This window comes from Tympanuchus pallidicinctus, unplaced genomic scaffold (assembly GCF_026119805.1).
Source record: "Tympanuchus pallidicinctus isolate F22 unplaced genomic scaffold, pur_lepc_1.0 scaffold16, whole genome shotgun sequence".
Lineage (NCBI taxonomy): Eukaryota > Metazoa > Chordata > Aves > Galliformes > Phasianidae > Tympanuchus > Tympanuchus pallidicinctus.
In genome coordinates this window covers 136,687-155,581 of record NW_026294679.1, presented here as the reverse complement: position 1 = coordinate 155,581, position 18,895 = coordinate 136,687, and the positions used below count along the sequence as shown (strand labels likewise).

The 18,895-nt window shown below is 45.1% G+C and overlaps 1 protein-coding gene across 7 annotated transcripts in view; it reads left to right on the top strand.

The window, feature by feature from the left end:
• Positions 1-1,093: 1,093 nt before the first annotated feature.
• ALDH18A1 (aldehyde dehydrogenase 18 family member A1) overlaps positions 1,094-18,895 on the top strand; it is a 35,194-nt gene continuing 17,392 nt past the window's right edge. Inside the window, exons 1-10 of one of the 7 annotated variants that reach the window (XM_052676804.1) lie at positions 1,094-1,209; positions 1,731-1,865; positions 2,015-2,119; positions 11,307-11,430; positions 12,306-12,529; positions 12,877-13,026; positions 13,117-13,221; positions 14,317-14,475; positions 15,049-15,139; positions 16,582-16,706. In XM_052676804.1, coding sequence (XP_052532764.1) covers positions 11,337-11,430; positions 12,306-12,529; positions 12,877-13,026; positions 13,117-13,221; positions 14,317-14,475; positions 15,049-15,139; positions 16,582-16,706 — 948 coding nt within the window. In that variant the 5' untranslated portion in view covers positions 1,094-1,209; positions 1,731-1,865; positions 2,015-2,119; positions 11,307-11,336. Of the gene's footprint in view, positions 1,910-2,014; positions 2,120-6,328; positions 6,443-11,306; positions 11,431-12,083; positions 12,192-12,305; positions 12,530-12,876; positions 13,027-13,116; positions 13,222-14,316; positions 14,476-15,048; positions 15,140-16,581; positions 16,707-18,895 lie in introns of those variants that run through there. The other 6 variants (XM_052676803.1, XR_008205040.1, XM_052676806.1 and 3 more) reach the window with 6 other exon arrangements.

Genomic DNA, 18,895 nt, shown 5'->3' with positions numbered 1-18,895 from the left:
TAAGCAGGAACACCTCCTTCTAGACCAAGTTGCTCACAGCCCCACCCAGCCTGGACCTGAATGCTCTTAGGGAGGGAGCATCCACAGTCTCCTTGGTCAATCCGTTCCAGTGTCTCACCACCTTCACAATACTGAATTTCTTCCTGATATCTAGTCTAAATCGACCCTCTTCCAGTTGAAAGCCACTTCCCCTTGTCCTGTTGCTGTATGCTCCTACACTAAATCCCTCCCTAGCTTTTCCGTAGGCACCTTTTGGGCCGCTGGAAGGTCTCCCTGCTGCCTTCTCTTGTGCAGCCTGAAGAGCCCCATGTCTCTCAGCCCGGCCTTGCAGGCAGGTGCTGCAGCCCTCGGATCATCTTCGTGGTCCTCCTCTGGACCCGCTCCAGCAGCTCCAGTCCTCCTTGTGTTGGGGGCCCAGAACTGGACGCAGTGCTCCAGGTGGGGTCTCCCGAGAGCAGAGCAGAGGGGCAGAATCTCCTCCCTCGCCCTGCTGGTCGCCCTTGTCTTGATGCAGCCCGGGATGCAGTTGGCCTTCACGAGCCAGCGGTGTGCGCTCACACCCAGTTGAATATTTCATCGAGTTTTACTCGGAGTCAGATGGAATTGGAGGCGGTCCGTTCCACCGGGAGGAGCCGCGAGCATCCCGGGCGCTGGGTCAGGCGCCGTGCGACCGCCGCGAGCCGCCGGGCTCTGCGGAAGTGAAGCCGCCGCCTTCCTGCCGCCGTCTCCCTCCTCGGGCTCGACTGCTGTCGGGCCGCCGGGGTCGCTCCCGTTTGTACCCGAACGCTCCTTCCGCCGCGGGCTCGACTCGCGGAGCGCTCGCCTGCCTGACCGCCTGTTCTACCGGAGAGTCGCTGGCGGGAGTCCGGCCGTGTGGGCGCGGAGGGGCGGGCCTGGACAGGCCTGGAGCCTGCGTGCGCCGCGCTGCCGGAGCTCTGCGGCGGACGCAGGGGGCCGCGAGCGGGTCGGGAAGCCGCGGCCGTGAGCCGCGTCTGGGTGCCGGCGCCGCGGAAGCTGGCCGGGCTGCGGAGGGAGGCGGCGGGCGCGGGGGGGTTTGGGTCGTTGCCGCGTGTCGCCGAGCGCGCGGTGCCGCCGGCGCTGCGTTGCGCTGATCGCCGGTGGTCTTCGTCCGGTTCCCCTCCTGTGGTTCGGTCGGGCCCGAAGGAAGTCTCCTTGAAAACGAGCGAGTCGAGCCTTGCGAAGATACAGGTACCGCCCCGTGCTGCGGGCATCTGGGCGCTCATCCTAACGGCCCTGCAAAGTTGTCTTGAGGCGCGTAGACTTTATTTTGGGCTGTTTTGGTGGCCGCAGAGCATTACTGTTATATAGAGCCAACGACAGAGTGGAACTGCTCCTGGGGCCTTTGTGAGCAGTAAATGGAGAACTACATTGGCTTCGTTCATTGGGAGTTTTGGAGAAACGGAGCCGCTGCACATCTTTGTCCTGCCTGTTTCTTTGTATGTTGCTTGGCCCTATCATGAAGATTTCTCTGAGCCCAAAGAAAAGACGTAAACCCTCCTGACACGCAGATATCCAGGCTTTGGCTTTACTCCTGGTAATAAGCCTGTGTCTGTTGTATGCTATTTCATCACTCAAGATACAACAGGGTCTGGGTGGTTTTTGTTTGTTTGTTTTGTATGAGAAGAAATCTAATAGCTCTCTAAAAGGAGTGATAGGGTTATAGGTAAAGAAATCTTGATGTCCAAAACTTACACAGATTTCTTACACAGGAGGCAGTAGGGGTGGCAAAGCTGATGCTTCTGGTGCTAGTGCTGTCTACGTGCCGTTTGAGCTCTGCAGCCTCAGGGAGGAACAAGAAGGTGTGTGCACTGGAAGTCTGCAGTGTTACAGATGCTGTGGAGAAGGTGAATGCTATCATAGTCATGTAAAGCTGGAGACCAGAGGAGTGGTTACGTTTTGTTTTCTTATCGTAGCTGTGTACTGTATTTGGGAGTTGGACACAAACTGCTGTCTTACTGATTTTTGGTTTTTTTTTTTTTAATTTCTGTATTAGGATTAGGTATCAGCGTACCTTTGATAGAAAAGGAATGCCTTAATCTCCGCAGCAGCAAAGGAAGAGAAAAACACATCGTTCTGAGGACAGAACAAAAAAGGAGAGGTAGGTAAGGGTAAATGTCTTAAAAACAGGGAACTAAAATGGAATATAGAGCTGAATACTTCATGGAGTCGAGAGGATAAAAATACTATTTCGAGTGGTGCTCTTCCTAGAGAAATGATAGGGCATGAACAAATCTTACTGTTGGTGAATTTCCCCTGTCTTTCTTTGCAAGAGGCTGCAGCCAGCTGGCTTACAGATTACTATAAGACAGTAGAAGAGATTCATTCCACAATGGGGGCTTGGATATGGAGGGTTTGAAAAAGTCTGGAACGGTGAAAAAGTGCATTTAAAGCTTCAGTAAGACATACTGGAGGAGCTGTAAGAGGCCTGAAGTGCATGGTACTAAATGTAAATGTTTATCTTTCTCCTGAAATATTGAACAAAACTACTGATTTCAGTTTGCATTTTTCAAGCTTTTCTTTCTATCCTTACATTTCTTTAGCTTCATTTACTCCTGAACACGAGCATGTGTCCAGGTACTCAATTTGCATCTTATCTCTTAGTGACATCAGTGTTACTGTTTTAGCCATAGCTATTATAAAAATTTTATTCAGTCTCTGTTTTTTTCCCCTGAGTGACTTGTAATGCTCGTACACCTTGATTTGATTGTCATAGGAAAACTGATACAAAACAGATATTTTCTATCATCTTTTTATCTTTAATAGCCGATGGAGTTTTACTGCTTGGTAAAGGTTTTAGAGGAAATCGTTTGATTCAGATTTGATCCAGGCCAGAAAAGAGCGATGATTTCTGGAAGAAGGAAATGCTGGAAAGATGCCAACTCAACCACTGATGATTGTGCTTAAGCTGTTTTCTCACGTTGCTTGCTTAGCAATCTTGTTCATAGAATTATAGAATTGCTTAGGTTGGGGGGGACCTTAAAGATCCTCTAGTTCCAATCCACCATCCATGGCAGGTTTGCCAGCCAGTAGATCAGGCTGCCCAGACTTCCATGCAACCTGGGGAACCACAGGCTGGTGAGTCTCACCTCTGTACTTGGGAAGATCATGGAACAGATCTTCCTGGACGACATGCTTGATTGCGTGAGGAATGAGTGTGTGATCCGAGACAGCCAGCACAGCTTTACCAGGGAAAACCTAACCTATCTGGTGGGCTTCTATGATGGAGTGACGGCATTGGTGGACAAAGGGAAGGTGACCGATGTTACCTGGACTTGAGCAAGGCCTTTGACACTGTCCCCCACCACATTCTTATTTCAGAACTGAAGGGATGTGGATTTGAGGGGACTATTTGCTAGGTAAGGAATTGATTAGAAGGCCTTACGTAGAGGCTCGTGTTGAATGGCATTATGTCCAGATGGAGGCCAGTGACAAGCAGTGTCCACCAGGGGTCTGTCTTGGGACCAGTGCTCTTTAACATCTTTATCAATTACATGGCTGACAGAATCAAGTGCAACCTCAGCAAGTTTGCTGATGACACCCAGCTGAGTGTTGTGGTGTGGTTGACACAGTGGAAGGAAGGGATGCCATTCGGAGGGACCTCAGCAGACTTGAGAGATGGGCCCAGGTGAATCTAATGAGGTTCAACACAGCAAAGGGCAAGGTTTTGCACTTGGGCTGGAGGAATCCCAAGCATTTATACAAACTGGAAGGAGCAGTCCTTGAGAGTAACCCTGCAGAGAAGGACTTGGGGGCCCTGATGGATGAAAAACTTAGCATGAGCCAGCAGTGTGCTCTTGCAGCTTGGAAAGCAAATGGGATCCTGGGCTCCATCAGAAGACGGGTGGCCAGCAGGGACAGGAAGGTGATTGTCCCCCTCTACTCTGTCCTCGTGAGGTCCCATCTGCAGTACTGTGTCCAGGTCTGGAGCCCCCAGTACAAGAAAGACAGAGAGCTGTTGGAGAGGGTCCAGAGGAGCCATAAAGATGATCAGGGGACTGGAGCACCTCCCCTACAAAGGCAGGTTGAGGGAGCTGGGCTTGTTCAGCCTGGAGAAGAGAAGGCTGCGGGGTGACCTCATTGCAGCCTGCAGTACCTAAAGGGAGCCTGCAAACAGGAGGGGAAACAACTCCTGGAAAGGGCAGGACAAGGGGAAATGGTTTGGAGTTGAGGGAGGGCAGACTGAGATTGGATGTCAGAGGGAAGTTCTTTGCTATGAGTTCTTTGCTACTTTGGGCACAACAACCCCATGCAGCGCTACAGGCTTGGGGATGAGTAGCTGGATGACTGTGAAGAGGAAAGGGAGCTGGGGGTGTTGGTTGATGCTCGGCTGAACGTGAGCCAGCAGTGTGCCCAGGTGGCCAAGAGGGCCAACGGCATCCTGGCCTGCATTAGAAATAGTGTGGCCAGCAGGAGCAGGAAGGTAATTGTCCCCTTGTATTCAGCACTGGTGAGGCTGCACCTCGAGTATTGTGTTCAGTTTTGGGCCCCTCACTACAAGAAAGACATTGAGGCCCTGGAACGTGTCCAGAGAAGGGCAACGAAACTGGTGAGGGGTCTGGAGCACAAACCTTGTGAGGAGTGGCTGAGGGAGCTGGGATTGTTCAGTGTGGAGAAGAGGAGGCTCAGGGGAGACCTCACTGCACTGTACAACTTCCTGAGGGGAGGCTGTGATGTAAAATGGTCTGGTGTGGTTCTTGTGCTTATTTCTTGAAGATGGAATTCTTGAGATTTATCAGGGTATTCACTACCTTTAACTGTCTGAAACCACAGTTTTTGCACTGCTGATGTCTTAGCATGCTTGCTGTACACTAAGGTAAACTACTATTCTTCAAGCTAGAAATGTTGGCTCCTTGATGCTAACAAGCATCCTTGTGGAAGAGCTAAAAGTTTTATGTGGGAAACAAAAGTGCTGATTCAGCTCCTTGTTTCTCTTAATAATTTCTTTCTTATTTCAGCATCTGATGAACCAAACCATCTCCTCATAGCTGCAGTGGTTGAGGGGAACCTGTAGCTTTCTTTTTGCAAGCGTAGATCAGAGGAGTTACGTGTTCTAAGAACTGTCTAGCTCAATCTAAAATAGGGCTTGTTTTTTGTTACATGTTTAAAAATCAAAAGGAAGAGTTAGCAGCTCTTCTTGCTTGTGTGTTAAGCTACATTGGCTTCTTTAATCACTGTTGTTAGTAATAATCCTAATAAATGGAGTGAAGAGGAGGGGATGCAGAGCGTATGTGCTGTACTGGAAACAAATGCTACCTCTGGCAAAGTGGAAGTCTTCAGCTAGTCTTCTACCAAAGTGGTGTCTTTATATCTGCTTTTTGGGGGGATGGAAGCATCAGTTTGTTTTCCCTTTTGTGGGGACAACAAAATCTTTGATAGATAACTGTAGGCTGGGTCTTCTGTAACTTATTGGGATGTGGAGGGTTTTTTAAGTCTGTCCACCCCTTGAATATTGTTTACCCTTTGTGAGGTTTCCTCCGTGGATTTGAAACTTCAGATGAGATTGTTTCCTGATCTTAGGTAGTGAGGCATCTACCATTTAAACACATGAAACTGAACAACCCCCTCCCGCCAACTGGTGTCCTTTAGCAACATGAGAATAAGTGCTGGTGGAATTTGTTTACTGCAGTACAAAGATGAGAATACAGTAGTAAAATAACTATAGAGGGGAAACACTATAGCCAGCATCTGAGTTTAAGTGGGGAACTATGGTTAATTTTATAATGTGTGCAAAGATGAAAAGCTGTAGTGTTGTTATGGTTTTTACTGAATTCAGCAATGAGTGCTTTGTCTTTAATTCAGAAATGACTGCGAGTGGTGTATATGGCTGGCAAGTGAGCAGCTAAGCCAGCAGCACTCCTGCCCTAGCAGAAAGGTTTGGGATGCAGTGGAGAGAATGAAGGAGACAGAATGCTTAGGGAGATGAAACCACTCTCAGAAGCTGGGCTACGAAGATCCTTTAGTCTCCTGTCTGCATCGTAGAATTGCTCAGACAGCAGACGTCTGAGAACGGGGAGAATCCAGGTCAGGGAAAGCTGGTGGAGAGATGGCCAGGCAGCCTGTACTGTGGGTAGGGCTGTCTGGACTAGTCTGGGACTAGACAGAAAACAGTCATTAATGCTGGATTTTGTGCTGCAACGTGGAGTAGAATTACATCATCTGCTGGGACAGCAGGCTGGGAAGGTGTGTGCGTGTCCGGGAGGGATGGAGTCTGCTGAAGGCGCTGAAGTTGCATCAGCCAGTGGTTGCTCTGTTCTTGCGGTGCTGATGTGGCTTGTGCTGTCAGGGCGTCGGGGATTGGCTGCTGCAGGTCAGCTGGGTCTGCCTCCGCGGCCCTTGCAGGAGCCGTCTCTGCCTCCCGGTTTACCTGCAAGTCGCTGCTTCTCGTAGAAATCTTTGTTACAGTTTCAGCCGGAGGGATCAGGTATGGAAATTCAGGTGGATCTAAGCACTCTGACAAGAAACAACACGTGTAGATATCACTGGTGACTCTGCACAAGTGATTTGCCTGCTGTAGTATTTTGCTAACCTGGAATACTGTCTGTGCATGAGTTCTGCTTTTTCATAGCGTGCGATGCTCGGCTCCTTACCGTGCCCTTTTCAAGGAGGCTCCTGTGCCTTGCTGCACAAACCTGCTTGTGCTGCTTAACTGATTTATATACAAGATAAAAGGGATCAATACTGAAATTGTGCAGATGTTATCTTTGGAGTACTTAAGATTGGAAATATTTGAACAGGTTTTGCAGATCAAGTGATAGGCTTCTATTCAGTCGTGCACTGCAGTACTTTATAGCTGTACTGTATATGCATTATATATATATTATATATAATATATATATTATAGCTGTATAAAGTACTTTATAGTACTTTATAGCTCCTTTTATAGGAGATGGGTTCTTTTTTGGGAAAAAAATATATCTGTTTCATAGGTTGTTGTGAAAGACACCAGTTTAAGGATTTGAGTCCTCCATTCCACTTCAGTTACGTGGGAAGTTGGCTTAGTTGTTGACATTGATCTGAAACACATTTTAACATAGTGGGCTACTTAACAGGTCTTTTGAAAACAGGAACTTCATGAAAACTAGCTAACAGCAATGCTTTCTGTGAGATAGCATAAGGATAACTTTTCTTTGCTTAAAGTTACGATGGAAGAATGGCATTTTTAAAAGACTTTTGGAGACTAGTTTGCAGGAAGTAGGTTCTCTTAGTAATGGCAACAAGATTTTAGGTCGGTGCTAGAGTCTTGTACCTAAATAATGCATATTGCACTTATTTTTATTGATGTCAGTCTGTCGTCTCCCCCCTCCCCCTAATAAGGCAGAAGTTTGATTTTGTTTTATTTATTTATTTATTTATTTATTTCTCCCCTAATGTCTTTTTTGGTTTGTTACTGCAGAGTAGAACCCTTACAAGTATGAAAATTCTGGAAATAATGGTGGGATGGAAAGTAAATTCTAAATTCCTGATTCAGCGAGAGGAGAGAGAATTGTTCTGCAGCATTAGGGAACTGGGGGGGTTCAGTCTGGAAAAGAGGAGGTTCAAGGGAGACTTTATCACTTTCCAAAGCTACCTGAAAAGAAGTTTGTAGTAACAAATGATAGAAAGTGAGGAAACAGCCTCAGGTTGTGCCGTGGGAGGTTTAGAGTGAGTACCTGGAAGAATTTTTTGACAGAAAGAATGGTCAGGCATTGGAACTGCTTGCCCAGGGAAGTGGAGGAATCACCATTCCTGGAGGTATTTTAAGGACTGTGTGGATGTGGTGCGTGGGGACGTGGCTCAATGGTGGACTTGGTAGTATTAGATGATGGTTGGCTTGAGGATCTTAAGGGTCATTTCCAATCTAAATGATTCTATGATTTACAGAGCGCCCTGTGGTCTAGCTGTAGTTTCTGGCAGCAGCATCATTCTTATGTCACACACCTTCTTTTTTTTTTTATTATTTTTTTTTTTATAAAATTGATATTTTATTTTTTTATGTTCTGTCCTTTGCCAGCCTATTGGACTGCAAGCATCCGCTAGAGATAAAACAAGGAGCATGCAGGGAAGATGATGTCTGGTACTGGGTGGCAGGGTGAACTTTGAGGTGGGAGAATCAAATGGTGAGACACACAGATGATGGGAATTTTATCTCCCAAAGGCATACGCCTGAAACACACCTAAGTGACAGAGGGCATCTGAAGTCTTCAGGTACTAAGTGTCTGGCTGGTAGCCTTCTCTAGTTACTTTAAATGTCTTTATGCGAAGCAAACTTTGACTACTTGTTCAACTCAATCCAGTCCTGAGTCCTTTTTCTGCCTCATGCTTGTGATGATCAGAGCTGCTTTTTCAGATGAAATACAGAACTGGAGGGGCATGATGGATTAATAGACTAATAGATGGTTTAAATGCCATGCTTTGTGATCTTTATCAGCAAAAATAGGAGAATCATTATCTGCAGGTGGGTTATTTGTTCTGTGCAGAGGTATATAACTTGGTAAGGATTGTAATGAACATAATAGCGATATACTGATCGAGGGTAATTAAGCAACTTGAGATATTTATAGTGTTAATATACGCATTGGCCAGAACTGCCAGGCATTGTATCTGTCAAGATACATGTAAGAGTTCCGATGTGGTTACTATGAGCTCTCGTTTTCTTCTGTTCAAGGCTCTCACTGCAGCTTTTGTAATGTTATTTGATTGAAAGCAAGTGGAGGAAGCAAAATTTTCTAGAAGGGAAATGAGAGGTCTCATTGTGTAAGCACTACCCAGGAGAACTGGATTTGTATTCATCGCTTTTCTTTCCTTTGTAGTACTGTAGCTGCATTACTTCAAGTACACTGGTTATAGGAAATTGCCAATTCCATATCCCTCATTTGCTGGGTAGTTGCTCCAGTGGCTTTAGGGTTACAAGAGCTTTGAGTGCTTAAAAGTTCAGTCAAGGGAAACTGATGTCCTTACTCATAATCAGTGTTAATATCTTGCTGTTTGGAAGCTCTCAGAAATGTAGTGTGAATTTTGGGCAGTTCTGTGTGGAGCTGGGAGTTGGGCTCGATGTTCCTTGTGGATCCCGTCCAACTTGAGCTATTCTGTAGTTCTGTAGTTCTACATAGGTCATTCGGGAAGTAATACCTCTATCATGGTTTTATGTTTTTTGTTTTTTGTTTTTTTGGTTTTCAGTATTCCGCATCAAAACATCATGTAGTGTACTGGGAATTAAAGTGTTAATGCTCCAATTCCAGGTACCTATCCCCGTACATTACAGAAGTCATGGGATCTGGCCCTTCCGGGTGGGGCGGTCACTTTCTGCCTGGCAGTGGGTGCTGGAGGTGCTTTCCTAGCCGTTCCAAGCTTTTCAGGTTTGACTTGGTCTCGGGAACTCTCTCTCCTATCTTATTTGATTTATTAGTATCAATTTCAATTAGATCGTATTATATTGTGTTATCTTGCATTCTGGTACCATAGTTAGTAAAATAAGTTTTCCTCCGTAGATTGTTGCTGCTGGTTTTTTCCTCCCTTCATTAGGGAGAGCTTCGTTAGGGAGCATTATCAGTAGTTCAGGTTTCTGTGCTGGAAAACTTGACCTTGAAAGACAAGACATACTGCCAGCATTCTGGGATATTTGTAAACTTTGAGCACTGCTTAGTCTGGGTAGTGCCTTTTTCCTTTTTTTTCCCTCGTCTTGTTAGCTTCAGTTCATTAACCCTTTTTTAGCAGGCACCAGTGATGAACCCACTCTTTATCGTGTGGGCGCTGTGTAAAGGATTAAAAGCCATGATGTTACTCGCAACTTACTGGCCAATTATCAACGTCATAATTACTTGTTGTGGAATTGTGTTCATATATAACCAACTAAGGGCACTGATGGAGACACCTGCATGGTACCTATATGCAATGTGGTATGGTTTGAATTTTGACATTACATCCCAGGGGTCTCTCCTATCTTATTTGATTTATTAGTCTCAATTTCAATTAGATTGTATTATATTGTTATCTTGCGTTCTGGTATCATAGTTAGTAAAATGAGTTTTCCTCCATAGATTGTTGCCACTGTTTTTGTCCGTCCTTCCGTCCTTCCGTCCTTCCGTCCTTCCGTCCTTCCGTCCTTCCGTCCTTCCGTCCTTCCGTCCTTCCGTCCTTCCGTCCTTCCGTCCTTCCCATTTTGTGGGGCTGGGGTGGGAAGGAGGGCAGGCACCTACTGCCCCCCCTGTCACGGGCGTAGATTGATCTAGGTAACTCTGTGACAGATTTTTGGTGAAGAATGCGGGCATAGCTGGTTTTTAGCTTTTAGAACAAATCTCTCTCTGCTCTTAGAGAGCTTTGTCAGGGAGCACTATCAGTAGTTCTGGTTTCTGTGTTGGAAAACTTGACCTTGAAAGACTAGGCGTACAGGGGAACTGCACAGGGAAATTGCATTAACTCCGTGACAGTCTCCTATTTATTTCCATGGAAATTCCAACAGATATGAAGAACGCATAATCACTGTCCAATAGTGTTTTGTAGCTGAGAATTTGCTCTATTTTTCATAGTAGTCACTACCACTAGCTATGCATTTTCACCAGCAGTGAACAAAAGCCTGCATGCTGCGCTGATAAAAATCTATACCTGTGGAGGTAACCACTGTTTCGTTGCAGTAGTGATGGCATCATTGCTGAAACACAGTGGATGTCAGGGGGTGCGATTTTTTCTGCATGGAGGGATGCAATGGCACATTTTGCTTCGTAATCAGTTCTGTGTCGGATGCTGTTTTGTCAGAATGCCCATCTGCTGCATAGCAAAAATGTAATGGGATATTGGTGTGAAGGTTCAGCCTGTACTACCATCTGCCTCTGACATTGTGGGCCAGCGGAATAAAACAGGAGGCGTTACTCTCGAAGCAGACCTCATACATTGGGCTGTGGTTCATAGATAAGTATAGTTGATGTTTTGTTGTAGTTTGTACATTAATCCAACCTGCTTTCAGGTTTTTTCCTCCAAGCTTCTCCATGGATGGAGTTGCAACTTTTCTCTATTGTAGGTACATTCACTAAGAGTCTTTCACATTTTTGGCTATTCCAGGGAACTCTGTTTTGTTCTTCATCTTTAATAATAATCTTCTGCCAGCAGGTAAGGAAGAGGAGCCTTCGGTATCCTAAGTTGTGGTATGAGTGTGAGGAGAGTAGGCTGTTTCTTGCACAGGGAAATTGCATTAAGAGTGTACAGGAAAAAGAAGAGCTCTGTCTGATTGGGTGGGTTGGGGGAGGAAAGAAACAGATGGAAATCCACTGATATTTAACCAGTTTCCCCACACCCTTCCTTTTAACTTGCAGATATCCTTGACTTGCAGAAGGCATCTCAAAATGTTGTGTCAAGCCGCTCTGAGCCCTCTTGTCCGTTCCCCTGGATGGTGCTTTGTGTTACCGCCACATGCCATCGCAGCCATGTCCCGTTTCTGTATGTATGAGAGAAAGCACACGTTTCTAGTAGTGTTAATCAATATGTGTCCAGGTGCCTATGCTTTTTTCTTAAAAGGAAAATCCCCTCAATAACATCATTCAAAACTTATGAACTCTGGACTGAGCTGCAATTGAAGCTGTACTTTTGCTGTTACTTTCTTCCTTAATCTTCTGTGCTGATAATGGGCTGGTTTGCCTTAGGATCCTTTGTAAGCTTTTGATAAACAAAGATTTTGCTAAGGAATATTCCCTTGTTCATTGCTTTAAATGAGATGCGAGCCTTGTGTGTGTTCTATCTTACCTGAATATAATGCTGTGACTGTCTCTGCTCCTTGCAATGCCTGTTTGTATTGTAGGTAGGTGGCTTGCAGTTCACATGTTCATCATGCCTCTTCTGTTGTCCCCAGCTTAGCAACATGAGAAAGTATCTGACCTACAGGCTTCATAAAAGCTGTGTTTTCTTTTCTAGCAGTCAAGCTTTCTGCTGTGCTATAGACAGGAAAACTCTTTAGCTGTATCTCATGAGTCAAGGCAAAGGAGAGTGTTTTTAAAGCTAGCATTTGTATTTCCATTGTGAGTTGGATGGGCTACTTAAGTGTCATTCAGTCTTTTTTTTTTAATTTATTCCCAGAGTCAATGCTGTAACACATCAGGTATTGCTTTATATACCGCAGAGATGGTTACTGCTGCTAAAGAATATTCACTTGCACTTTATTTCAGTGTCTTCAAAGCTGGCTTCTTATTCCCTGTCACTGAGAGGTGTGTGTTGTGAGCCTTGGAAAGGGAGAAATGTTACATGACTTAAGGAACTTGGAAGACCGAATTAAACACTTAAAACTGTTTTGTTTTTTTTTCCTCTTTCTTTAACCACAGATCTCCCCCACAATACCCAGAGTTTAAGGAATGAATCCATCCGTCGTTGGAGCAACATCCCATTTATCACCGTGCCACTTAGCCGTGCACATGGCAAGTCATTTGCACACCGCAGTGAGCTGAAGCACGCAAAGCGGATCGTCGTGAAGCTGGGCAGCGCTGTTGTGACAAGAGGGGATGAGTGTGGCTTAGCTCTTGGGAGGCTGGCATCTATTGTGGAGCAGGTAATTTTGTAACTGAAGTAGAATGGTTGTTCTAACTTCAGATATTTAGTCATTGCTGGATGGCATAGAAAAATGCAGGAAGAGTAGCAGAGGCTAGGGATTGCAGTGGCAGAGGCTAGGGGATTGCAGTGGCGGAGGCTAGGGATTGCATGCAGTCTTTTACATAGCTCCCAAGTGGTTAGGAAAGTGAACATCTTTGAGTATGGCTGCCTTGCTTTGGACATCTATTGATAAGCAGAACACTTATGTCAGCAAGAATTATTGAGCGTAAGATAGCTGTAATGCCCTGAACTGTCAGGCTAGCCATGATTTTACTGTATCCCAGTTCTTGTTCTCTGTACTTACAGGTGTCAGTGCTGCAGAATCAAGGCCGAGAGATGATGATTGTCACCAGTGGTGCTGTAGCTTTTGGAAAGCAGCGACTGCGTCATGAGATCTTGCTTTCTCAGAGTGTGAGGCAAGCACTTCATTCAGGCCAAAGTCAGCTAAAAGATATGGTGAGTGATTGGCAACAGTCGCACTTTTCTTTGAATGTTGGTTAGAACCTACTTAAGTCACTGCATGACAGCTGTTCTTTGTTTCTGTAGGCAATTCCAGTCCTGGAAGCCCGAGCCTGTGCAGCAGCTGGCCAGAGTGGACTGATGGCCCTGTATGAAGCCATGTTTACACAGTACAGCATCTGTGCAGCTCAAGTAAGGGATGCATTCTCTCCTAGGCTTACTTGCTACTTCACTCAGTGATGGAGTTGTTCTTGGCAGTTGTTGGTCGTAGTCAGCATGTGTTTTGTGAGGCCAAAGTTATGTTTGTCTAATGTGATTTTCTTTTATTGACGAGGTTACTTGGTTGACCAAGTGAAGCCAGTTTTGGATTTCAGCAAAGGTTTTGATATTTTTCTCAAAGTATCTTTCTGGACAAAATGTCTAACATGCTGTAAGCAAATATGTAATACATATACAATGAGTTAAATTGACTCACGTGCAGGATTTAAAGAATTATAGTAAATGGAATTACATCAGACTGGTGGCCAGTCTCCTGTGATGTTCCACAGGGCTTCATTTCCAGGCCAATTCTCTTCAGTGCTGCTGGGAATGGCCTGGATGCAGGACTTAGTGTCATCTGCAAATTTTCTTCATATGCATTTGAGTTAGGAAGGGATAGAGAGGCCTTGCAGAGAAATATTAACAAAGTAGAGGTCTGGGCCATCACCATCTTCATGAAATCTAACACGAGCTAAGGTTAAATTCTGCACCTGGGACCGGGTCTCCACCGTTAGCTATGCATTTTCACCAGCAGTGATCAAGAACCCATGTGCTGTGCATGTAAATATTTGCACCAGTGGAGGTGACAGCTGTGCATAGTCACCCAAAGAAGCTTGTCTTTCATGTCGGTGTCAACACTGCTGGAACACACCACCTGCTGCCCACTGTGCTAACATCCACTGTTTGGTCTCCATAAATATTAGGCAGGTGTCAGTGAATGTTGATAGAGGCCATTTTTTTCTGCATGGAGGAATTCAATTCTATATCTTTTGCTTCATATGTACTTCTGTGTTGGATGCCATTTTGTCAGACTGCCCTTCTGCTACCATCTGTTGCACAGCAACAGAATTTAATGAATATTAATGGAAAAGTTCAGCCTCTACTACCATCTCGCCAACATCTGTCTCTGGTTTTGTGGTCGACAGAACAAAATAAGAGGCATTACTTCTGGAGCAGCCCCTATGTGTTTTGGTTTTGTCACAAAAAATGATGGGCTAAGTATATATAAAGTCTGTCTTCTCCTTTTAGATTTTAGTCACCAATCTGGATTTCCATGATGAACAGAAGCGTCGGAACTTAAATGGAACGCTACATGAGCTTTTAAGAATGAATATTGTCCCAATAATTAACACTAATGATGCTGTTGTTCCACCTCCAGAACCGAATAGTGATCTACAGGGGGTAAATGTGGGTAAAGTATTGCAGGGGGTGGATTTTTTTTTTTTGTAGATGGGAGAGTTTACTAACACTGTAATCATAAATGTCAGGAGCCTGAAGCAGAGAAACATACAAAATTAGTAATGTGGACAAAGGGAGCAGAGAACTGTGCCAAGCTGTCTGTTTCTGACATGATATAACTGTGGGATGGAAGCGGGGCAAATGCTATCTGCTCTGCTAAAAGTGAGCATGCCCTATTTGGTTTTCACAGAATAGCTGAGGTTGGAATTGACTTCTGCAGATCATCTTATTGAACACCTGTGCTTAAAGAATGATCTGTTAGTACTTCTTGCACTTTCATTGGGTGTCATTGTGGAGTGTCCTGATCTAACTGCCTGTCACTTTGGTGCTGTTTTACTGCATTCCAGAAGGCTACTTACTTTCATGCAAAAAATCAGCTTCTAAGAGTTTTCACTGGGTGTGAACAAAGCAGCTAATAAGGACTTGGTAGTGCTGAAGTGGCTTAGGTTTGTATGTTGTAGCCAAATATTTCCTAGTTCTTCCCATTGTTCAGTATACTTGTTCCATGTCTGTTCATTGCAGGTGATTAGTGTGAAGGATAATGACAGTTTGGCAGCACGTCTGGCTGTCGAAATGAAGGCTGATCTCCTTATTGTTCTTTCAGATGTAGCAGGTTTGTAAAAGTAATGTAAGGAAATTGTTCAAGTCTGTCAAAAATGTCCACTAGACAGAAAACTGTGCCTTCTGCTCCTGTTCTTCTGACATCCAGTAGGTCTAGTGCAACCACCCAGATGGAGCTCCAGTCAGTTCATATAACCACCCAGCATTTAGTGTGAAGGGTGTGATGGGAGTAGTCTTTCAAATGAAAGGTGATAGCAAGCATACCTGCGGGAGGTGTGCCTAGCTAAATGAACTGCTCTGCCTGGTAGCTCAGCTTCAGGGATAACTGGAGAGACAGAAGCATCTGGGAGTTTGAGAAGGTGCACCCTCTCTGGTGCACAAATGATAACTTAAAACACAGAATCACAGAGACACCAAGGTTGGAAAAGATCTACAGGATCATCCAGTCCAACCGTCCACCTGTCACCAATAGTTCTCTCTAAGCCATACCCCTCAAGACAAAATCCAAACAGCCACTACTCAGAACTGGTATCTCATCTGCATCAGCAAGCATTAAAAGTAGCAACTTGAGTGATGCTGAGGAGTGAAAGCGAGTTACTACATGGAGCCATGAGGAGCAGTTGCTTGCTCACTTGAAAGCCTCCAGAGGAGGGCAGCAAAGCTGATAGAAGGATTGTAAGGCATGTTGTGTAAAGAGAGGCTGAGGGTGCTTCATTTGCCTGGTTTGGAGAAAAGGAGGCTAAGAGGTGACCTCATTGCTTTCTACAGCTTCCTGATCATGAGAAATGGGGAAGGGGGTATTGATCTCCTGATTTACCAATGATAGAACATGTGAGAAAGACATAGAGCTGCACCACACCAGGTTCAGATTTGGTAGCTGGAAAAATTTTACTGTTATGGTGGTTAAGCACTGGAACAGAATTCCTAGAGAGGTGGTTGATGCTTCTCTAAAGATATCATCTGAGGATAATGATATTTAATAAGCTTAAACTTTTGGTCCTGAGGTGGTTAGGCAGTTGTACTCTGATCTTTCTATGTCCCTTCCAATTGAGCTTTCAAATTTGTTAAAATAGTCAAACCAACTTGTGTTCAGGTTTTTCTGAACTCTTCAGTTCCTATGTTTTACAACTAGACTGTCCTGTAGCTGTTCAATTGTGTGCTTATGTTTGTAAGCCCTGATATTGAATGTGAAAAAAAAAAGCTGTAAATTTCCCTCTAGCTTTCTCTCTAACCTCATTGAAATATCTGTGTTTCATATCTTGTACACTACAGTTTGGCATGGGTGTTAATCTGTTTCCCCTTATTAGCTACAATTTTGGTAAAACTATATGTCTTGATTCTATATGTTATGTTCATGCTTTAATTCCCACAAAGAGGAGAGCTCAGAGGAAGTTTTTAATCCTGTTAAGTGGAATACAGCTTTTCAGTTTCAAGGATATATTTCAAGGTGTTTTTTTTTTTTTTTCTTTTTTTCTTTTTAAATATTTGCTTCAGGACTCTTCAACAGCCCTCCAGGATCTGATGATGCAAAGCTCATTGACATATTCTACCCAGGAGACCAACAGTCTGTGACATTTGGAACCAAATCTCGAGTGGGAGTGGGAGGCATGGAAGCCAAGGTAGAAACTTGGAATGTTTTCTTACTGGGGGGGAAAGGAAGATGTGAAAAGGGATGTAGATAATACAAGACTGGAACGAGTGTCTGGTAGACCAGATAATTTCAGTGCCATTCAGAGGAGCCTTGACAGGCTGTAGTTAGGGGCAGACAGGAACCTTTTGAAATGCAGCGAAAGGAAATGCCAAGCCCTTTGCCCAGGGAGGAGCGACTCTATGACCAGCAGTGGTGGCTGGATGGATGTGTGAAAACAGTGGTTGTGAATAGAGTTAAGTCCAGCTGTTAGCCAGTCACAAGCAGTGTTCCCAGGGCTCAGTACTGGAGCAAGTTTTGTTCATACTTTTATGAACAATTTTGATGAGGGGAGTGAGTGCACCCTCAGAAAGTTGGCAGATCTCACCAAGGTGGGTGGGAGTGTTCATCTGCTTAAGGATTGAAAGGCTCTGCCGGGGGCTTCGGATAGACTACGTCAGTGGGCTGCGTCCAGTTGTATGGCATGCAACAAGGCTAAGTGGCAGGTACTACATTTGGGTCATAACAACTCCATGCACTACTACAGGCTTGTGGAACAGTGGCTGTAAAGTTGTCTATCAGGAAAAGGCCCTGAGGGTGCTAGTCAGCCGTGAGCTGATCTTGAGGCGGCAGTGTGGCTGGCCCTTGTTGTCAGTGTGCCAAGAAGGCCAGTAGCCTTCCCCTCTTCTCAGAAGTAACAGGGCCAGCAGGACTAGGGCAGTTAATTGTCACTCAGTATCTGGCACTGGCGAGACCTCACCTGGAGTGCTGCCTTCAGACCTGAGTCCTTCACTACAAAAAAGATACTGTGTTGCTGGGTGTACTTTAGAGAAGAGTAACAAAGCTGGTGAAGAGTTTAGGAAAAAAAAGACTTGGAAGGGGAGAGTCCTGGAGTTGCTCAATCTGACAAAACGTGAGCGCACTATGCCCTTCGAGCCAGCAGCATCCAGGGTTCCAGGACAAGGAAAAATGGTTTTAAGTTGAGGGAGGAGAGATTGAGGTTGGATATCAGGGGGAAATTATTTACAGAGAGAGTGGTGAGGTGCTGGAGCAGCTGCCAGAGAGGTTGTGGTTGCCTCGTCCCTGGAGGTGTTCAAGGCCAGGTTGGATGGGGCCCTGGGCAGCCTGGGCTGCTATGAAATGTGGAGGTTGGTGGCCCTGCCTGGGGGGGGGGGGGGCATTGGAGATCCATGATCCTTGAGGTCCCTCCCAGCCCAGGCCATTCTGTGATTCTGCGGTTGCATTAGGAGAAACATAACCAGCAGGTCAAGGGAGGTGATCATTCTTCCCTACCCAGCACTAGTCTGGAGATCTGTGTCCTGTTCTGGATGCCCCATTGCAAGATGGACATGACATACTACAGTGAATCCACGGGAGAGCCAGGAATGCGATTAAAGAGTTGGAATATGATGAAGAGAGGCTGAGAAAGCTACAACTAACTACTTACATGAGTAGGAGAATGCTTGGGATACATTACTGGTGTGTATAAATACCTGAAGGAAAGCTGTAGAGAAGACAAAGTCCAACTTTTCTCAGGGATATCCAGGGAACAAACAAGAGGCAATGGTCTCTGACTGAAATGCAATAAATGCAACTTAAATGTAAGAACTTCTGTAGTGGAGTGGAACAGGTTGCCCAGAGAGCTTGTGGACTCTTTGTGCTTTGAGATGTTCAAGACCTGGCAGGACAGTGTCCTCAGCAACATACTCTAGTTGACTCTGCTTTGGGCAAGGGCTTAGAGTGTGTGATTTCCAGGGATCCTTTCGAGCCTCAGCTGTTCTGAGTAGCCTCGAATGGCTGGACTTATCTGAAACCCATGTGAATTGAAAAGAGCAACTCACACAATACATTTAATGAGTTTGTAAAATGTGATATTGGAACAATATAAAGTTGATGATTTAAATTAAAGTAAGAGTCAGCCCTCACTGCTTTCTTACACAGTGATCCAGAGACTTGGGATCCCTATCACTTGAATCTCATAGGCTACTTCTGCCGCCTTTCTGTGTTTCTCTGCATGACCTCTGCTTCTGAAAGATATTTGGTGAAGACTGAGCAACTTCAGTTCTGGAGTGGAAAAGTTAAAGGAGGTAGTGTCAATGATTTATAGTGCTGTGCAGGGTCAGACACCTTCAGTGTCCAGTGCTGTGAGTGGATAAACATTGACATATTGTGGGACTTAAG